This window comes from Microtus ochrogaster, unplaced genomic scaffold (genome assembly GCF_000317375.1).
Source record: "Microtus ochrogaster isolate Prairie Vole_2 unplaced genomic scaffold, MicOch1.0 UNK10, whole genome shotgun sequence".
NCBI classification, from domain to species: Eukaryota; Metazoa; Chordata; class Mammalia; order Rodentia; family Cricetidae; genus Microtus; species Microtus ochrogaster.
In genome coordinates, this window is record NW_004949108.1 from 6,892,657 (window position 1) to 6,912,766 (window position 20,110).

Here is a 20,110-nt window from a genome sequence, read left to right on the forward strand (position 1 = left end):
AGAGCAAGAGCATGTTATGACCTTCATAGCACCAGAAGCGTAGACGTCCGAGACTAAAGGTTTGTGGGGGCCTGCGTGCCCTATAGCTTAGTAAAAGGACAGATAAGCCTGTGACACAGTGGGAGAAAGCCAGAGAGCACAGGGACAGACAGGGAGAACTCAGTGACAACTCATGCCACCAGAGGCACTCATCCATCATGTAGGTGGAGTCCTCTTACAATCCTAGCTCGGAATTTAATACAAAGAAACGTCAACATTGAGCTTTGGGGTGGGCATTATACGATAGCATCTTTCCGTTATTTCCTGCTCAGGAATGCCCTGTTTAGGTAACGTCTCTTCTCCAAGCAGCCTTATCCTGAATACGCACACAGTTGGCGATTCCCTCCCTCCTCTGGGCTTTACAGAATGGTTCCCATTAGCTTCGTTTAGTCTGCATTTGTTCATGCCCTAGTGTTCTCTGCCCATGTAGTGCCGGCTCCACAGAGATGTGTCTTCTCCACTGTGGAATGATTACTAATTATTATTATTAAAGATAATAGTGACTATTGTTAAAGATGAATGAGACAGAAGTCTTTAATTAGACTGAATACTTACTGAGACCTTCTTCTGATGCAGACACTGTGCTAAATAAATGAACACAGTCTCATATTTAATGCTGATTAAAGCTCCCTATAGAGGGCTATCATCTTCTGTATTTTATAGGTAAGGTGAATTAGGGATCAAGTATCTCATGCAAGCATATACAGCTGTCAAGTAGCGAGACCACAGCTTCAAACTATGTATGGGAAAATAGGACCTTTGTGCTAAAGCCATTCTGTGATAAGTGAACAAGCTCTGATGTTAGGATCAGAGACAAAGACATAAGACAATTAAAACAATATCAGTGCTAGAGGAATGATGGAATGGGCACAATAGGACATACATAAATTCAGTTCCTTGCCCTTGGCAATGTAGACAACAGACTGAGTATGTGTTTGTAGTAGTTACTAAGCATACATTTTTAAATAGAAACTGTATTAACTACTGGTCGTCTGTGATTAGAATCAAACTTTGACATCTTGAAAACGTTTGAATACTTCATTATGAGAAAGATAAATGTTAAGCAAGAAACAAACAAATCACCATGGAGTGTTAGAAAAATATCCCATGGCACAGGAAGAAAGCACTCTGATGAACAATTATGGCACACATCCATGCAGCCACTGTTCTTTTTGTTGCTATAATAATAATAATAATAATAATAATAATAATAATAATAATAATTAGTTACCCACTTATATTTAGCATTAAAGTGTCTCAGTCAATAAATAATAGTTATTAAAGTCCGCCTCTGATTCTTTACTCTGTGGTTCAACTGGTAAAAGGAAGTAATTTGAAGGCAGGGAGTAGAGAAGGATAAGCAATATTGAAGGAAGGGGAGAGAGGAAGGAAGCGGAAGAGAAGGGGAAAGAAGAGGAGAAGTGGGGGAAGGAAAAGGAGGTGAGGAGGGGAGAGGAGTAAAGGGAAGACGTTGGGAGTAAAAAGAAGATGATGGGAAGAAGGGAGTAGAGAAAGAAGGCAGAGAGCAGGAAAGTGGGGAGGGAAAGGAAAGGCTGGGAAGTAAAAGGGGCAACCTTGGCTGTTAAGAATTGCCAATTTAATTTTTTTGCACCGCTGTGTATTAACCTTCTGTCTAACTCCCGGACAGCACTCAGTGATGGGAATAAAAGTGTGATCATTGCAAATATCTAATGAGTCTGTCCTCTCGCTGCATTCTCAGATGCAACCAATCAGCAGTGAAGAACAACGGAGAGAGAGAGAGAGAGAGAGAGAGAGAGAGAGAGAGAGAGAGAGAGAGAGAGAGAATAGAAAGGGAAAGGGACAAAGCCCAGACTTGCCACGCTGCTTTGGCATGCAAATTGTTATCTTTTCAAATCAACTTAGTGTGAACAAGTCTAAAATGACTTTCACTTCTGTTGGAATGGACCAGAAATGCTGCAGAGCAAAATCCCAAGTGTTTACTAAGGAACGACCTCCTGATGTTGCTGTACTGGAGAGTTCAAAGCTGATTCCTACATATGATTTGTGCTTTGCTGGTGAGTGTAAAACACTAGACAGCATGCCTTCTATGCTATTTTAAATGCATATTCTTTCCTTTTCTCTTAAAAGTAATTATTTTTATTTCATGTGCATTGGTGTTTTGCCCACATGTCTATCTGTGTGAGGGTGTCGGATCTTGGAGTAGTTGAGAGCTGCCATCGGATGCTGAGAGTTGAACCTGGGTCCTTTAGAAGAGCAGCCAGTGCTCTTAACTGCTGAGCCATCTCTCCAGCCCCTTTGTAGAGTCAATCCTGAGATTGTTTCCATGGGTTGGGGATGAGCCTGGTGATCTGCATTTGTTGTTGTAGATGGCGGCAATGGTAATGGTGATGGTAGTAGTGGTGGTGGCATTGGTGGTGGTGTGTGTTTGTGATCACTATTCTTAGTTGCCAGCTGGATGACAACTGGAACCACCTAAAACCCAAACAGATGAATAGACTTGTTTTTCTTAATTAAACTATTTTCAGTGGGAAGATCCAACTTTAATACAGATCTTTTGAGGTAGAGAGATCCACCTTTAACCTGGACCACACCTTCTAATGGCAGCCTATATAAAAGACATGAAAAAGGAAGCCCTTGCCATTTGCCTGCTTGCTCTTGCTTTCATTGCAAGTACGTTCCTTTACTGACATTAAACCTACTTCTTCAGGATCCCAGGTTATACTGAAGACCAGCTGAGGCATCCAGCCTCATGAACTGAACAATTACTGAATTCTTGTTCCATTGGTAGACAGCCATTTTTGGACTACTAGTTCTGTTCCCTTAGAGAATCTGGGCTAATAAGGTGTGTGTGTGTGTGTGTGTGTGTGTGTGTGTGTGTGTGTGTGTGTGTCTGTGTGTCTGTGTGTCTGTGTGTCTGTGTGTCTGTATGTCTGTGTGTACGTGCACAAATGTGCACATTGTGCCCCATGGAAGTCAGAGGAAAGAATCAATCGGTCTCTATTGTTGTCAAACTTACTCCCTTATAACAGAGTCTCTCATTGAACTTGGAGCTTGCTGTTTCTTCAGCAGGTTGGTTAGCCAGCACAAGTGATACTCTTGTCTCCCTACAGTGTCCACCCATCCCTACTACCTTACCAGTGTTACAATTGTACTGGCCTATGCCTGAATTTTTGTAGGTAATTTGGGGATTTGAATACAGGTCATCACACTTACTCAATGGTACTCTTGCCCATTGAAGCATGTCCAGCATGGAGATTCTGCATTTTCCTCATCCATACAAATGATGTCAGAGGACCATTTGAAAGCCCAATGGCTGCATATTGCATAGCTGTCATTCTTGTATGGGATCTATTTTAAAACATGTGTTGGATATTAGTGTGTTCAAGGTAGTAAAAAAAAAAAGAAAATGAAACAACCACAAACACTGAAAGCGTGGTGCTTAAGATAGAAACCATCATGCATGCATGAATTGAGTCTGGCCAATTCCATGAAGTTATAGTAGGTACCAAGTCTCATTTATGTTTGATGGAAGGCATGCAAATTTGACTATTTTGGGGGGTTTTCCCTCAAGGACTTCTTAGTCTGCCCAGGAAAATAAAATGAAATAAAAAAAATTCATCTATGACATGCTTGGTTTTGAAGAAGTGTTTTGACATTTTTGACATCTCACGGTCAACACACACTCCGTGCTATAAGAACACAAAGGATGGCCGTGGTTAGAATGGACTGAGGAGACATAGATTACAATGTCTGGCACTTGAAAGAGCATGTTGAGTGGAAGCTGGATGAAGAAGGAAACAAAAATAAACAAACAAAAAGAGAAATAACTGAGGTATGTGTAGTTAACCCAGGATAACCCCAAAAAGCTACAGGAAACCTCCCCCAAAGCATGCCTGAGAGTGCAAGAGGATACACAGGAAGACATACAAGAGAAAGGGAAGACACACAAGAGGACACATGGGAAGACACACAAGAGGACAAACCTATGCTCAGTGGAGACATCCTTGCATAATACAAACACTGGGAAATATGAAACACATAACTCCTGAAGGCTTTTTTGGAGGTTATTCATGAGTCTTTAGAAATTCAATGGTAAGATGTCACTAAAGGTACTTTAATAAGAATTCCTTTATAGACAGGAATTGAAACTGAAACAAGCAAAAATAACAAATGGTGAAAGTCAAATTCAAACTCCCAACTAAGGAGAAGTAGAACATGTGAATGTTCATACATGAGAACATGTGAAGGAAGCAGGGTTCTATGTCCATACATAAGAATGGGTGAAGGAAGCAGGGTTCTTGTTACTCTTAGCCATAAGGTTACCCCACCATTTATGTAGTCGAAAAGAATAGGACAGTAGGGAGGATATTTAGTGAACATGAATAAGTTCATTGCAGGGAAACTATGGGAATTTTGAGAGAACACTGGGGATATCTGAGATGGGACGCAATAAAGGCAAGGTCGCATTGCAGATTCCTTAAATTCTGAGATCTATGTATTATAGATCAGTATGGGTGAAGGACCACCACCTCAAAGTTATCTGGGTGATGTGAACTTGTTGGAAGACCTCAGGGACCCCAGGCAAGTCAATCTTGAAAACAGGAAGATATTAAGAAAAAAAGAAACATAGAAACAGTTGTTATTTTGAGATGAACAAACTCTATAGAGTAGCTGTTATTACAGATAAGCACTAATATTCCAGAGTCTTCATCCAATATGGTTTCTTTCTTTTTACTACAGCCCAACACATTTGGGAAAGGACATTATCTACTGTACACAGTCACTCAGGAACTATGGTCACCTTCTGTCTAATGATGCTTCCATCTTTGGAGATCTTAGGAATTCTAGCATGGGTCCTTCAAGGACGATCACATTAACCATTCAGAAGATCCATCTGAGAGTCAGTGATTTAGTCTGCATCCATTCACACTGCATTCTGGGTCTTGGCATTTAGCAAGATGTCCTAAAGAAAGCAATGGGCTTGGTGAAGCAACAGCCTCTGCTCCCAAGTGGCTACAAAGTATTCTTCAGTACAGATCTTGGTAAGCATGCCAACTGCCTAAGAAAGCCAAGGACAGGAAATGGGACAGTTTATTTCACTAAGTGATACATGCTAAAAGTAGGACAGATAATTAAAAAACAAGAGCATTGCTTAGCAGACAATGATAGAAATCAGTGTTGAGGGAAAACACACACTGCTGAGTCGTTTCCTCCAGAGTCAGCTGAAGGGATGACACAGCCCAATCCAAGAACCCAAAAACCCAAGGACCCAAGGATTCAGTCGTAAAAGCTGAAAGAAAGACTATTCTGGTGATGAAGCAGGAGCAAAGAGGGAAAGAAGAAAAATGGCACCAAAAGAAAAAGTAACATGCAGATCTAGAACCATTAAGACTCTCCAAGATTTCCCTGTCTCTGTTACTCAGAACTTGAAATGTTCATCTAAATGATTCAAAGTCTTCTGGATGCCCAGGTATGATTAGTCCAAGGATTCACATATATAAATGCTCAAAGAGTTGTAGATATAGGCCTGTTCTCAGGGTCTTAGAAGAAATTCCATTCCTTAGGTAAGGAGAGCCTTGGACACCTAAGCTGTAGCTGTTACCATAACTGAAGCGTAGGATTCTCTCACTGATTCTATCAATAACAACAACAACAATAATAATGAAAATAATAACTAGATAGGACTGATGAAGGATCAGTGTGCCAGGTACTATACTCAGATCCACAAATGTGCATCAGCCCCATGAGGCAGACGCTATCATTATCTATCCTTTTATACAGATAAGAAACTGACAGCCAAAGTAAGCTTCCAAGTGTTGAAGCACAATTCAAACTTAGCTGACATCCAGTTGAGCTTTTAACTACTATCTTCTAGTTTTGATGCCTCTGTAATTCTTCTATGTAGAAACATGGGATGTGGGCTTAAAAAAAATTAACACAAAACAATTCACAAACATTATCTTCTGGGGAACATGAACATTTCTAAATGCTGGGTTCTTTCTATTTTTTCTCTTTGTAATTGTCAAAGTTTATATAGAACAGATACATAGACCTCACTGATGGGATTTCCCCTCTGTATGCTATGAATATGTCTTATACCATTGGTTAATAAAGAAGCTGCTTTAACCTATAGCAGGGCAGAATACAGCCTGCTAGAGAGAGAGAGAGAGAGAGAGAGAGAGAGAGAGAGAGAGAGAGAGAGAGAGTAGGCAGAGTCAGAGAGATGCCAAGTAGCTGCCGAAGGAGACAGATGCCAGTTCCTTACCAGTAGCCAGAGCCTTTGCCAATACACAGATTAATAGAAATGAGTTAGTATAAGATGTAAGAGCTAGTTAATAAGAAGCCTGAGCTAATAGGCCAAGTAGTGTTATAATTAATAAAGTTTCTGTTTGATTATTCTAGTCTGGGTGACCAGGAATAAACAAGTAGTCTCTGCCTACACCCCACTTTACTCTTAGCTTCCTTCTTCCCCCAGTTTCATTATGTTTCTGAGGGCCTCCTGGTTATGTATTCTCCCTTGTGAATAAAGCAATCAGCTTTTCATCCTGGCAGGAGCGAGCGAATGGAAGACAGAAACAAAATCTGCATAGTGGCATTTAAAGTTTAAAGAAAGTGACACACTATTTTACATGAAATATCCTAGGGAGAGGTAGGATACTAAGAAGCAAAGAGCAGCCATCTCATTCTGCACTCTGGGTGATACGAAACACAACAGGTAGGACTGAATGGCTTCTAGGCTACCCAGGTGTGTGATGCTGACCTTGGGAATGGAGGGCTAAAACGTAAGGTTATTTAAAATCAAAAGCTGCCCTGCTTTTAATGACTTCATCTCCTATATTTGACCAGAACCCACCGCCCCAACATTCCAAAGTCCAGTCGATAACAAGAACAACAGCATTTCATGATTTCAGAAATTACTTGTTAAACTCTCTTGACTTCCTAGCCAAGACACGAGTTGCTTGTTACGTATGAAAATATGACCAGGGCTATTGAAACCTGAAGTTAGTATTTTCAAGGACAACTTGCTTTCTAACAACGTCTATGTGAACTGTCGTAGTTACTATTCTATTGCTGTGGAGAGACACGATGACCAAAAGGCAATTTATAAAACAAAAACACTTATTCAGGGGTTAGCGTTTCAGAGGGTTAGAGTCCATGGCCATCATGGCGGGAACATGGCAGTAGGAACGTGTGCATGGTGCTAGAGTATAGCTTAGACTATACAACCATATCCACGAATGCAAGGAAAAGCGGCGTGGGGGGGGGCCACTCAGAGACAGAGAGAGGCAGAGAGAACTGGGAATTGCCTGGGTTTCTGAAACCTCAAAGTCCACCCACAATGACACATCTCTTCCAACATGGCCACACCTCCTAATTCTTCTCAAACAGGTCCACCAACTAACCAAGAACACAAAAATATGAGCCTATATAGACCCTTCCTATTCAAGCCACCACTTGAACAATGGCCAATTTTCAGAAATGATTTAAGCAAAAACAACTATACAGATGGCTGATTTAAAATCATCTCTTTCATCAATACTTATTAAGTTTCTGCTTTGATAAATCACTACACTCCAGGGCAATGAAGGTAGACAGCACAGTCATGAAAACAAAGCCAAAAAGAGCATCAAGTGGAGGCCATGCACCTTGGAAAGATCCGGGGAGACAGTTTAGCAGAGCGAGTCAGACATCGCGCACCATTCTCCTATGAACCTGGGCCAATCAGGCAGTTTCTTTGAAACACTTGGCTTTTGTTGCTTTTTTTTTTTTTTTTTTTTTTTTTTTTAGTACTGTGACACAAGATTTAGTCCGTCTACAAACACTACAGTTTGTTTAAAAACTAACTGGACTTCCCATAAACTTTGACTAGATTGTTGGTGCTGCCTGACCTTGGGATCCATCAGATAATTCGGGAAGACCCTATAGAAGTCTGTGGATGAAATGGTCCACTTAACCTCTCAGTGCAGAGAAGGTGGCCGCTGTGGTCAGTTTCCTTTGGTTACTACTGACGAAGCCCATCCTGCGTCAGCCAATGGGAGGAAAGTCCAGAACTCAGCTGTGTAGTCCGCAGCCTAAAGCACACGTTCAGTTAGGCAGGTAAATGGAAACAGGTTTGTAATGAAAGGAAAAGGGCACTGAGTGTGTACCAGCTGCCCAAAGGGCAGAAGGGGGTACAGTGTATAGAAACATTGACTGGAGTGTAAGGTAGCATTAAGACAGGAACCAGAAATTCTAAGAACTCTTCCATAACATAGGACAATGAAGTCTGGAAAATGTTAGCCTAGAGTTTTCATTTACGAAGGTCATCTTGTAGCACCCAGTATCTTTAGCACGTTCATTCTCTGCGTTTCTATCCTCAAAGATTAACAGACACCTCCTCCCCCAACCCCACAACCCCACCCCCACCTCAAACCAAACCAAACAAAATTCCTTAGTTCTAGAATTGTGAAGCAGTTTCGTGCACTAGTAACAACTAGCAGCATTTGAGATTCAATCCTTTCTTGTGAAATGGGAGGTTGAAGTCACAGGCCTTCAGGCAAGGGGGCAGCTAAGGCTCAAACATTCTGGTAGCCTTTGACTCCTACAGGGGCTCTCCTTTTAAATTCAGGCGCCGGCGCTGGGTCAGCACTTTCACTTGGCTCAAAGGACAGGCGCTGAGCGCCATTCTGCAATTCCTAAGGAGTCTGTGACTGACAGGAACAGAAGCGACTCCGCGACAGTCAGGAGCCAAACAAGACTCCGAAGTCCCATCAAAGCCCCAAGTGTTAGCCTCAAAGACGGGGTTCCACGTTCCCAGCCACTCGCAGTGCCTGAACCACGCAGAGTGGATTTTTTTTTTTCTCCTCCACCCCCAAACTCAGCTTTCCTTCTGGAATCTGTCCCCTTGGAATACAGAACACGAACGCGGGCGGACTGTGTTCTCAGTTGCCAGGGACTCGGTTGCAAAGGAGCAGCTGGGTGCACAAACCACGCCCCTGGTGCGCTCCCCCACGGTGCTAACACCTACGCTCCCAAGGCAGTGAGATTGGGGAACGCGGGGGCTGGGAAGGGCGGAACATAAAGGAAACCCGCCCCTGATCCCACCCTCAGCAGAGATTGGCAGGGCTCGGGCACTCGCCCCGGCCAATGGACGCGTTCCGGGGCGGGCCTGGAAAACGGCTGTTCAGGCGATTTAAGAGTCGTCGGCGCGGCGCTGGAAAGCCGAGTGGAGCCAGGACTTGCCAGGTGGATCAGACGCCAAAGCCAGCGTAGACACGGAGCGCACCCGCACCGCTCTGGGCACCTCACCGCACTGCTTGCCTCCGGGTAGATCTGAACCGCAATCCCACGCGCCGCCAGGACCCACTCGCCACTGCCGCCTCCACAGCACCCATGGGGACCGGGAGACTTTAAAAGGAGTTTGGGGTTTCAGGAGCAGGGAAATCACGGGTACGGATAAGCCGCTTTCTTTGCCTTAAAAAATGGTTTTTCTTCGTCCGATTGTGTGGATCGTGCGCTGGGGTAGGAAAGAGAGGGGCTCTTTGGGTTGAAAGCAGACCTCTTTTAGACACACACACACACACACACACACACACACACACACACTCCGCACTTATACTCACCACCGGTTTCGCCTTGCTTCCCCCGTCTCTTTGTTAGGTTATTTTAGACAGCTGCCTCGCCCTGGCGCAGTCCGATTGACTCTGCTAGCGACAAGGCGAGCAAGGAGAGGGCAGAGTGTACCTGCCTGCGTGGGCAGGTGTGCCCCGGTGCTTGAGTGTCCGTGCATTGGCAAGTGTGCAGGCGTACGTCCGGAATTGTGTAGGAATGGGGGGGGGGCTGACAATGTGTGATCGCCAAGATGTGTCATTGTGGGTGTATGACATTAACACTGTGGGTGTATGTACCAGGCTGTCAGTGTCTGGACTCCAAGTGTGCAAAATGTTGCTGATGTCAAGTGAATGCTTTTAGCGAGTCTGTCATTGTGCAAGCCGCTGTCAGGGATGGGGTGTGACCCAGCGCAAAACGGGCAGGTGGGCTGCACAGGATGGCAATCACGATGTGAGCTCAGCTTGCTCTAGCTTTGGGTCTTAGGGCTTCACTTGACACCCACCTTTCCGTCTGGGTGTCCATCTCCCACCCTGCCAGAATCTGCGCTCTCTTCGCCCACTTGAACCCCGCATGTTCTCTAGCCCGCCTATGATTTCTCCTGTGGAAGTTACAGGGCAGGGTACCCGGGCAGGTCGGAGGCTGGTTGAGAGGTATGGTGTCTGCTCTGGCCCTCCAGACTGGCGGCTTCTTCTGTGTCCCCTTTCCTACCCCAGGGAGGACCTGCAAAGTTGACAGGCGCAGACGACTTTGATGCCAGTGCTTAGCCAAGCTGCAGGCCCCTGGGAAACTGAACAACCTGGGAAGGGGACACCAGGAGGGTCATCCCGAACTCTGATGGTGTCTGTCCTCTCTCCCTTGCTAGATCTCAGTTCCTGGCCCTGGCCTCGCCGCGTCATTGATGGGCAACCAACTGGACCGCATCACCCACCTCAACTACAGCGAGTTGCCCACTGGGGACCCATCTGGGATTGAGAAAGACGAGCTACGGGTCGGGGTTGCCTACTTTTTCTCGGATGAGGAGGAGGACCTGGACGAACGCGGGCAGCCGGACAAGTTTGGTGTGAAGGGCCCCCCAGGTTGCAGCCCCTGCCCAGAGAGCCCCAGCCGCCACCACCACCACCTGCTGCACCAACTCGTCCTCAACGAGACTCAGTTTTCAGCCTTCCGGGGCCAGGAATGCATCTTTTCCAAAGTAACCGGCGGCCCTCAGGGTGCCGACTTGAGTGTCTACGCGGTCACCGCACTGCCCGCGATCTGCGAGCCCGGCGACCTGCTGGAGCTGCTGTGGTTACAGCCCGCGTCCGAACAGCCAGCTCCAGCCCCACACTGGGCCGTCTACGTGGGCGGCGGGCAGATCATCCACCTGCACCAAGGCGAGATCCGCCAGGACAGCCTGTACCAGGCGGGCGCGGCCAACGTGGGCCGGGTGGTGAATAGCTGGTACCGCTACCGCCCGCTGGTGGCCGAGCTGGTGGTGCAGAACGCCTGCGGCCACCTGGGCCTCAAGAGCGAGGAGATCTGCTGGACGAACTCCGAGAGCTTCGCTGCCTGGTGCCGCTTTGGAAAGCGCGAGTTCAAGGCTGGCGGGGAGGTCCCGGCAGGCACGCCACCTCCGCAGCAGCAGTATTATCTCAAGGTGCATCTGGAGGAGAACAAAGTCCACACGGCCCGCTTCCACAGCCTGGAGGACCTCATCCGCGAGAAGCGCCGCATTGACGCCAGTGGCCGCCTGCGAGTGCTGCAGGAGCTTGAGGACTTTGTGGACGACAAGGAGTAGCCCAGAGCAGCAGCCTTCCGCGCTTTTTCTCACGTCCGGAGCTCCTTTCCTGTCCCCGCAGCTCTGCACCCCACGCCCCCTAGCTCGCCAGTCCAGGGCCAGCCGCTGGAAGCTTCAGGAACTCACAACGGCACTGGGCGGGCACAGCTATGCTCCCCTAAGGCAGCCCTTGGTGTTGGCGACCATGCCGGGGTGACCCAGCCTGCGCCTTTCCCCTGGGTTGTCACGGGGAAACGGGGAAAGGGGGAAGGGGGAGCAAGGACACGACCCTTCCCGCGAGCCAATGGTCAGTGATCTTTCACCAGACAGGGCAAATACCCTTTAGTCACAGGGGACCGTCAACCCCCAGATGCGCACACACAGACCAGTTGGAGGTGAGAATTGTTCTTTTGGGGGCACAATTGAACTCCCGAGGGGATGTGTCCCCGGATCTCAGAAACCGAGCCTGTCCTGTGTACTTGGGAGCACTTCGGGGACTCCAGGTTACCCTGAGGCTGCCAGGAACTGTTTTGCAGCTCTCCAGCCCAAGGTCTCCTGACAATGCATTCCAGACTCTGGGCTGAGCTAGATAGGTTTGGCTTCCCTGTTTGCACAGCTGGAAGCAGACGCCAGCTCCGCGACTGACCGTCCCTTGACAGAAGGGAAGCCTTCTAGGTCCCTGGAGGAAAATGGCTCAGCACCTCTTAGAGGGAGGAGGGCCTGCCCGCTCCGGAAAAGGAGCTAATTCACCTGGTGTTTGGTCTCTTGAATGTAAAAAGGAGGAGGCTTTTTTGCTCGGAACCCCTTGATTGCTTCCCTCTTTGCTCCGAGTTTCAGAGAATCTGGTTTTCCAAGGGACTGGAGGAGAAGGCAGGGAGAATCTACAACATTCCAGAAACCAGCATTAGGACAGCCTAGCCAGTGTCTTTAGTTTGGCTTTTTCTAACTAGAAGATCTTAGAAGGCAGGGGGGAGGTGGAGGTTGTTTTTAAAACCGGAACAGCAATTTTCCAACGTTGTCAACAAAGCCTACAGTGTCGATGCTTCTCTTGATCATATTTAGCAACCTGCTAATGAAATTTCAAATTGAAATTTTTATTTTCATGGCTTTAATCCATGATAGCTTAAATACTGGTGGCCATTAGGAGTGGAATTAAGCTAAGAGTTTAGCTGACATTGCCTTTCACTCTGGTTTTTCTCAACTCTTATGAGAATTCTGTTTGGGGATATTATATTTACTTTTTTCCCCCTGACTTTTTGGAGTTGCCCTGTGATGGTGGAGCTGTTCATTCGTGTGTATATTGTACTGAATTTTTGTCAGTTCAAGGGTCTGCTGCTTTGGTGATTGCTAGCAAGTTCCATGAGGGTTCTTTACTTCATGTTGTATATCATCATCATCATCATCATCATCATCATGAACTTCCTCATTTCATCTTTGCACCTCACCTCTTGGTCCCCTTCAAAAGGAATCAAGAGTTGGTGGGCTTTGGGGCCGCCTCTGTAGCCTGTCCTGCTGTTTATTCCTGAGAAGAGGGAGACGCTCTTAGAACCAGGACAGAAGGTGTGTCTTTCCAAACACGGTTATGTGAAGCTCCTTCCTTTGGGCAAGAGTGGTGGATTTTCCCCAAGGGATACAACCACAGCCTAACTGGTTGTTACTTGATTCCGTGTGCTAGACACACCTGAGAACATATTCAGTCTCCTGAGAGAGTTTGTCAAATCACGGTGTTTAGCTAATGGTTGTGAGCAATTGCATAGTAGTGACAGATGTGTCTCAGTTGAACAGCAAATACTACGTCCAAAGCCAGTTCCTTGGCGTTTGAAAACAATGCAATAAAAACTAGTGGAAGTTAGCCGACAGGGAAATGCCTTTCTCATGCTAAAGGGTTTGTTTCTGTTTCGTGGGGATTTTTTTTTTTTGTTGCTTTCTTTTGTTTCGTTTTGTTTTCATGTTGGAATTCATCCTCTGATCTTGAGTCAAAAGGTCAAATCAATGAAATATGAACTAAAGTATTTTTCTGAAGCCAACGGAGTGATTTATTTTTTAAAACCTGTGTATGCTTTTCCTTTCAGCACATCCAACAGCAAAACTTGGTAACAACTAAACTTAACCTTTGCATGTATGGAGAACTGAAAGTCATTTCTTTCTCTAACTTAGTCTTTTGGCAAATGACAGATTGGTGTCCATGAACCGAAATTCTTTATTGTGTCTCCACACGCCATATCCTTTCCTGTGTCCCCCTACTGTAGCTTGGCTCCTGCTGAATTAAACACCATCCTAAGCACCTGTTCCCTTGGGTCCTTCTTGACGTTGTGTCTTCCACCTGCAAGTGAGTGGGCAAAAGAAGCGCATTGGTCTCTATCAGGTCCCGAACTGAATTACCCCTTTTATGAAACAGATATGCCATGCCAAGAGGGGACTGGTTCATCAGCTTCATACGTCCTGAAAGTTGATGACAATGAAAACGAAAGCAAGACAGAGAAATACCATTTACGGTTAGATTGATTTACCAAGGACTTAGTGAATGATAATAGTTTTCCAAATTCACAATGAGAAAACAACAATCAAAAATTTTAAAGGAAGTTTTATGGTTTCTCATGCTCCTATGGAAATGATTGCTATCTCTTGGTGATTGTTAGCACAAACCTTTCAGAGTACATTTTAGAGAGAATCTTATCTAATTGCTTGATCAGGAAAAGGGGTTTCTATTTTATTTATTTATTTATGTTTGGTTTTTGGTTTTTCATGACCGGGTTTCTCTGTAGCTTTGGAGCCTGTCCTAGAACTCACTCTATAGACCAGGCAGCCATGAACTCACAGAGATCTGTCTGCTTCTGCCTCTCAAGTGCTAGGATTAAAGACGTGTGCCACCACTGCCTAGCTAAGGGATTTCTATTTTAAAGCATTATTGAGGCTGCTGTCGCTAGATCCGCAAAAGTTGAAGATTCTTTTGTAGCTGTCACTTGAGTTTTATTATGGGCGTAAACTGTTTTCTCTAGAATGTACTAGTTGCAGGAATCAAGCCATGAGTCTCCTACCATTTGCAAAAGGACAATAACATTTTAGTTTTAGGACAATTTTGTTTTTGTTGTCCCATGATGCGGAGGGGGGTGAAGCTGTGTTCTGTCCAACCCTCACCAAAGCAGAGGCCACAGGTACATTGGGCATACTTTTGGAAAATAAAGCTCTCGAATGCCATTACTCTTTTGTTTGAAAAAGAAATCCTGTAGAAGTTGTGTGTGCTAAATTAAAAAGAAGAAAAAAATCAGCTGTACCAATGAGCTAAATTGGTAGGTATAAAATGTCCTTCAGTATTTAACATTTAAATGACCTTTATGACCACATGTTAGTAAAAGAATTATATATGCTAATCTGCATTTAGAAACTATAATAGTTTGTCAGATACAGAAGCAAGTTTTAAGTCCATTGATATTACATGATATTTTAAGTTCATGTTCCCTTTTCAATATCGTATTTCTTTGATGAACACTTTGGAATGAATAATGGCATTTTTCAGAAATGTATTTTTTGATATTTACAAAATGATGAATTTCCTGAGACCTCAGTTTATTTATCCTCATGCTCTTCCAGCATCCCCTAATGACTGTTTCTCTTCTGTTTTCAGCATCTCTAAGAATTAAAAGGGTCACGTCACCTAACACAGAGAGTAAAGTAAAAATGAAGGAAAATCAATAGTACCTAACACAGCAATAGAAGGCCCCTAATTTTCTCTTCTCCGCATGCCTGTTTTTAAAGCTCCTTGCTGGTTTTTTGCTTTATTTTATGTTTGCCATTGGTGTTGAAGTGGAATTTGGGCCCTTTGCATGATGGAGCTGTGGCCCATCATGTCTTTTCTTACAACAGATGAAGATACTGGCTTGTGTTTGCTTTTTGAGAGATGATTTGCCGCATGCAGGAAAGACTACCGATGAAAAGTGCATACTTCCCTGCTCCTTGAAATGTTAAGAGCTTCTGTTGGAGAATATTTCACCTAAGACCCTGTCAGTTCATTTTCTTTAATAGTTAAAGTTTTAGCTATTAGAGGAATACACATATGTGACTGTTTATAATGATATTCATGTACATTTCCATATATAAATTTCTGCCAATAGCTAAACATTTTGTCACACACACAGGGTAGATGGAGGGACACACACAAGCCCGTAGATTTTTTTCTTTAAAGACCAGAATGAAAAGTAGCATAAAATTTATAAAAACAGAAGGCAGAATGTCCAGAGGTTAAGTGTTAACATATTTCATGCTTACTTGAGCAGCAAAGAGCTGTGGCTAAACCAAGCACAAACAACAAACTTAAACAGTTAGCTTTTAGTTGTTCTCCGCCCCGGACACACACACACACACACACTGCCACACACTGCTAACTATCATTTTAATTTTGGCTTGTTTGTTGAGACAGGGTCTCACTATGTAACCCTGGCTGGCCTGGAACTTTCAGTGTACATCAGGCTATTGGCTTCAACCTCAGAATGGTCCTCTTGCCTACACCTCTTGAAGGCTGGAATTATGAACAGGTACTTCTATATCCAGCTTAGTTTCACCTTTTTGACTAGAAAAACATAATCAAAAGCAAGATTCAAAGGAAAGCTGAAAAGATCAGGAGGGGGGCAACAGTGGAGTTTATGAAACATAATGAGTTAATAAGCTTTACAATGGGGAATATCTATTCTCCATTCTAACTGAAGACAACAGAGGAAACCTAAGACCTTATTTTCTTACCTTTCAATAACGTATGAGGGTCTCTCGCTGCATGACTCAAAGTTTACCTTGGAGGCTGTATGTTACCTCACTGGATGCCACAGTGTAAGTATTTCAAGTGTTTGAATATGTTGGGGGTGGAAAATGGTCTTTTCTGCCCTTGTTAGGAGGGCGAGTTAAGATCCATGCTTTGGGTACAGCACATCCATGGGAGCGGGCCGCCAGCTTCAGGCTTTCACCAGTTTCTCAGGTGTGGATGACAGCAGCTGGTGCATAGTAGACACAACAGGTGTCTTGATTTGATGGTTTTCAGTAACTCTTGAACACTCAGAAATTCAAAGAGCACACCATTTGCTTTAGGTATGGAGGTGGCATAAGCTTCCATTGCTAAAATTGACAAGGACTCCTCTGAGAGCTCACAGAACTGCTCCTCAGGAGGCTTGGGCCCGAGGGCTTCATAGTCAAGGGTGTCTGGAATATTCAGTTTTGCCTCTAGAAAAATCTAGGGATTCAAAAAATGTAAGAGCTCTTCTCTTGTCATTTGGTCATAAAGATGAAAGCAAACTATTAATTCTGACTCTGGCTTCTCCCACATTTGTCTCTCTCTCACCCTCAAGACGGATTTTTCTTGCACACAATCACAAGATTATTCATTCAGAGGAAGTTATTATTGCAGCTCTTGCTACAGTCATAAGACATAAAAACGTTCTTCGTTTGTAGACAAAGACAGAATGCAGACTTACCTCGGTAGGATAATTAGATTTGATGCCATTTGGTCAGGGTTTTTTGTTTTGTTTTGTTTTTTTAATTAAACATTACTCATTAGTAGACACTAAGATAATTGCTATGCTTGTCAGCTTTTATAATCCATTTACTTTTGTATGTTAATGTAAGTTTCAAACTTAGTTTTATCTGAACAGTAGGTATTTATGAAATACTAGGTATGAATAGAGCCAATATCTTAATTTCCAGTTCAAAATAAATGCTCCGAAAGAGTCAGTGTAAGCCAGGCACACACACACGTATCATCCAAACCTCTGGATTCTGAGTCAGGAAAAGTGTAAACTTGAGCCAACCTGAGCCACACTTTAAAAGTCCATCAAAACAACAATCCAAGGTTCAAGCAACAATAGTGACATCATATTTGATTCTTTTCTCTCTCTCTCTTTCTCTCTCTTTCTCTCTCTCTCTCTCTCTCTCTCTCTCTCTCTCTTTTTCTTACTTTCTTCTTTCTTTTTCTCTCTTTATTTATTATTTTTATTGCTTCCAGCAGCAACTGTCTGTGACATCAATTCAGATATTAATATCCTGTACATGTCCCAGAGAGAAACATGAGAGTATTTCATTGTAAGTATACAGATGTTTGTATCAACAAATAAGTTATTATCAGTTCAGCTATTTCTCTGCCTCCAATAGTTCTACAGCATGCCAGCTTTTCACCAAGTATGAAGTCCACTGTCTTCAGGTTTCAGATGCTCCTAAACAGTGCACACATCTGTGAGAGTCACTGAGGATAATTTTAACAGGCTGCAGTTCCCAATTGCACACTCTGTCTTTTGTTTCCGACTGGTAGCATGTGTCTGGGGTTGCAGGATCTGAGCCCAAAAGAAGCATGGCTCAGGATAGTATTGCAGGACACAGCTCACAGAACTATAGTGTGCTTCCATTAGCTCTACATCCCAGATAAATGGCAAACAGTTGTTAGAGAATCTATGTGTTATATCTATGATACAGCTAACAGCAGAAGCTATGCTTAAGGAAACTAGATGGTAAGTGATCACACCGTGCCCAGTCATATTCAGGAGGAAGTGGACCATCTCTAAGGAGTCGCCTTAGTGTAGACCCTGAGGTTCAGAGTTGTCAAACTAAGAGCAGAATTCCTACCCACAGTTCTAGGGCTTTCACACCTCTTATGTGTCTTTTGGGCCCAAGCCGTGTTCATATGCAGGAATGAGCAGAGATTTCAGAGCCCTAGAAAGACTAGTTCACAGGCCCCATAATTACTGAGGGAGTTGGATGTGTCTTTGTGAAAGAGGATTGGCAAAAGGCTTTCAAGCATCCCCACCTACCCTCCTATTACAGGATATGCCATTGAGGGTTTTTTTTTTTTTTCTGTGTAAACATTTCCTGAATACAACGAGAAATACTCTACACCAGTTGTTTTAATTACATGTGTTATTTCCTCAAGTTGGGTTCCCACCTGATACCCTGTTGTTCCCATGGCTTCCTCACTTGTCTCCCCTCCATGGTTCTTCTGTCTGAACACCTGTGGTCATGGTGATTTTTCCACACACAGTTTCGTTGCTCACAAAATTCATCACCACAGAGGCTAGTAGGACAATCATGATCCTATACATTGTGAACCTGTCCCTTTCCAGCTGCATGTCCTACAGTTGTGAGGTTCAAGCCACCTACATTTTGTAGAAAGTGCAGTTTTAATGCAGGCTTCCATGACATCCTATCCTGTCCATTTTACCAGCTCTCCCATCTCAGTTCTAGAATAACAAACCCATATTTATTTACCTTTCCTGACCAAGATCCACCCAAATCCATAGAGCAATTTTGGTCATTTTCTTCTGGAAATTTCCATTGTACTTTGCCTAGGACACTGACACACACTCTTTCTTCTGTGATAAATGTCAGTTGGGTCTCTCCTCTCATGCCTGTTTGGTCTGCAGGGGACAAGGAGACCCTGTACTTGCTCATGTTGTGTAGCTGCAAAGCCTATCACTATCTAATTGAATGGATGGGAAATCCTAAGAAGGGCAGAGATAGTTTTCCATGGTAAAAAAAAGTTACCAAAATTTGAACATGAATTTCTGTGGGACTCTCTATACATAACTCAGTAAGAGACTACTCTCTATTCAGGAAACTAGCTCAAATCATGAAAGCTTCCTATTGCAGTATATTGCAAATTTTGCTCTATATTACAATATATTGCACTATATTCCAAATGGTTAAGAGTTTACCTATATATATAGTATAAAAGTTTTCTCTGTCTTCAGCATAGTGATATATACATTTCTTCATGAATGACCTTCATGATTTTCATGCCTATGGGAATACACTCTTGGTAATTTAACTTCTGCCTAGGTTACACAACTTAACTGCAAATTTTCTAGGCAACCAAGGACTGGATTTCAAAATATAGACATGAAACAAGAAATTTTAAATGTGATTTAATGGGCTCAAGACTCTGCCCCAAGATATTCAGTCAGTATAGAAAAGTCTACTGAAAACCGAAGACCTCTTTGCTTCTTGCAAGGTAAATTTTTCCCAATCTTACCCCTAAGCAATTATACCTACATCATGCGTGAAAAAGGATAAGTCTACTTGCTTGACATCCCTATGTTGGTGGCAGGGTGTGAAGAAAATCAGCCTCCTTTGATTGATGTCATTTGGACCTCCAGGCTGGTTGAGCAGCTAGAATAATTTAAAATGAAGTTGAGCACTAAAAAATGTAGCTAAATTAATGTCTTATGAAATATATATGCTTCTATATTTAATATTTTTATCCAGAATTCTTAGGAAGAGAGCCCTGGAGTTTTCCAAGAAGTTATTATTCTCTTCGAACCCCTAGGTGTTTAATAGAATGTAATATGGTTTGGGTCAGGCTGTGGTTGTCAGTACCTAAGGAAAATCCATTTCAACTTGGTATTTTAAACTATATATCCTGTTATGTGCAAGGTGGGGGCTACCTAAGCTCAGGAATGACATTTTTAGAATGAACTTACAAATACTAATTTTAGATTTGAAATCTAAAGAATCGGGGATACTGGTGAGGCATAACTTTCTCCCAAAGACCATTTTCCAGTGAATTCCAAAGTAGACAGAGGAGGTTTTTCACTAAGTATCTTCACCATTCTCATCTCAGAATTCAGAATTTGGCCTTATCTGGGCATGATCTTATGAGACAGGGTTGACAAAAGAGAACAAAAGAGAACAGGCTATTGCTAAGTTCCTCCAATGTCTATAGGCTAAAATAAATAAATAAATTTTAAAAAGCCATCCAAATGGAGCCTTAAA

At 43.6% G+C, this 20,110-nt stretch overlaps 1 protein-coding gene across 1 annotated transcript; it reads left to right on the forward strand.

Annotated features, from left to right (window-relative positions):
• The first annotated feature begins 9,103 nt into the window (after positions 1-9,103).
• Fam84a (family with sequence similarity 84 member A) lies at positions 9,104-13,657 on the forward strand. The gene is made up of 2 exons (XM_005366537.2): positions 9,104-9,450; positions 10,475-13,657. Exon 2 carries the CDS (start codon positions 10,511-10,513, stop codon positions 11,387-11,389), a length of 879 nt encoding a protein of 292 aa, XP_005366594.1. The 5' UTR covers positions 9,104-9,450; positions 10,475-10,510; the 3' UTR covers positions 11,390-13,657.
• Positions 13,658-20,110: the final 6,453 nt, after the last annotated feature.

Coding starts and splice junctions, on each gene's coding strand:
- Fam84a (XM_005366537.2), top strand. CDS start 10,511: ATGGGCAACCAACTGGACCGCATCACCCACCTCAACTACAGCGAGTTG.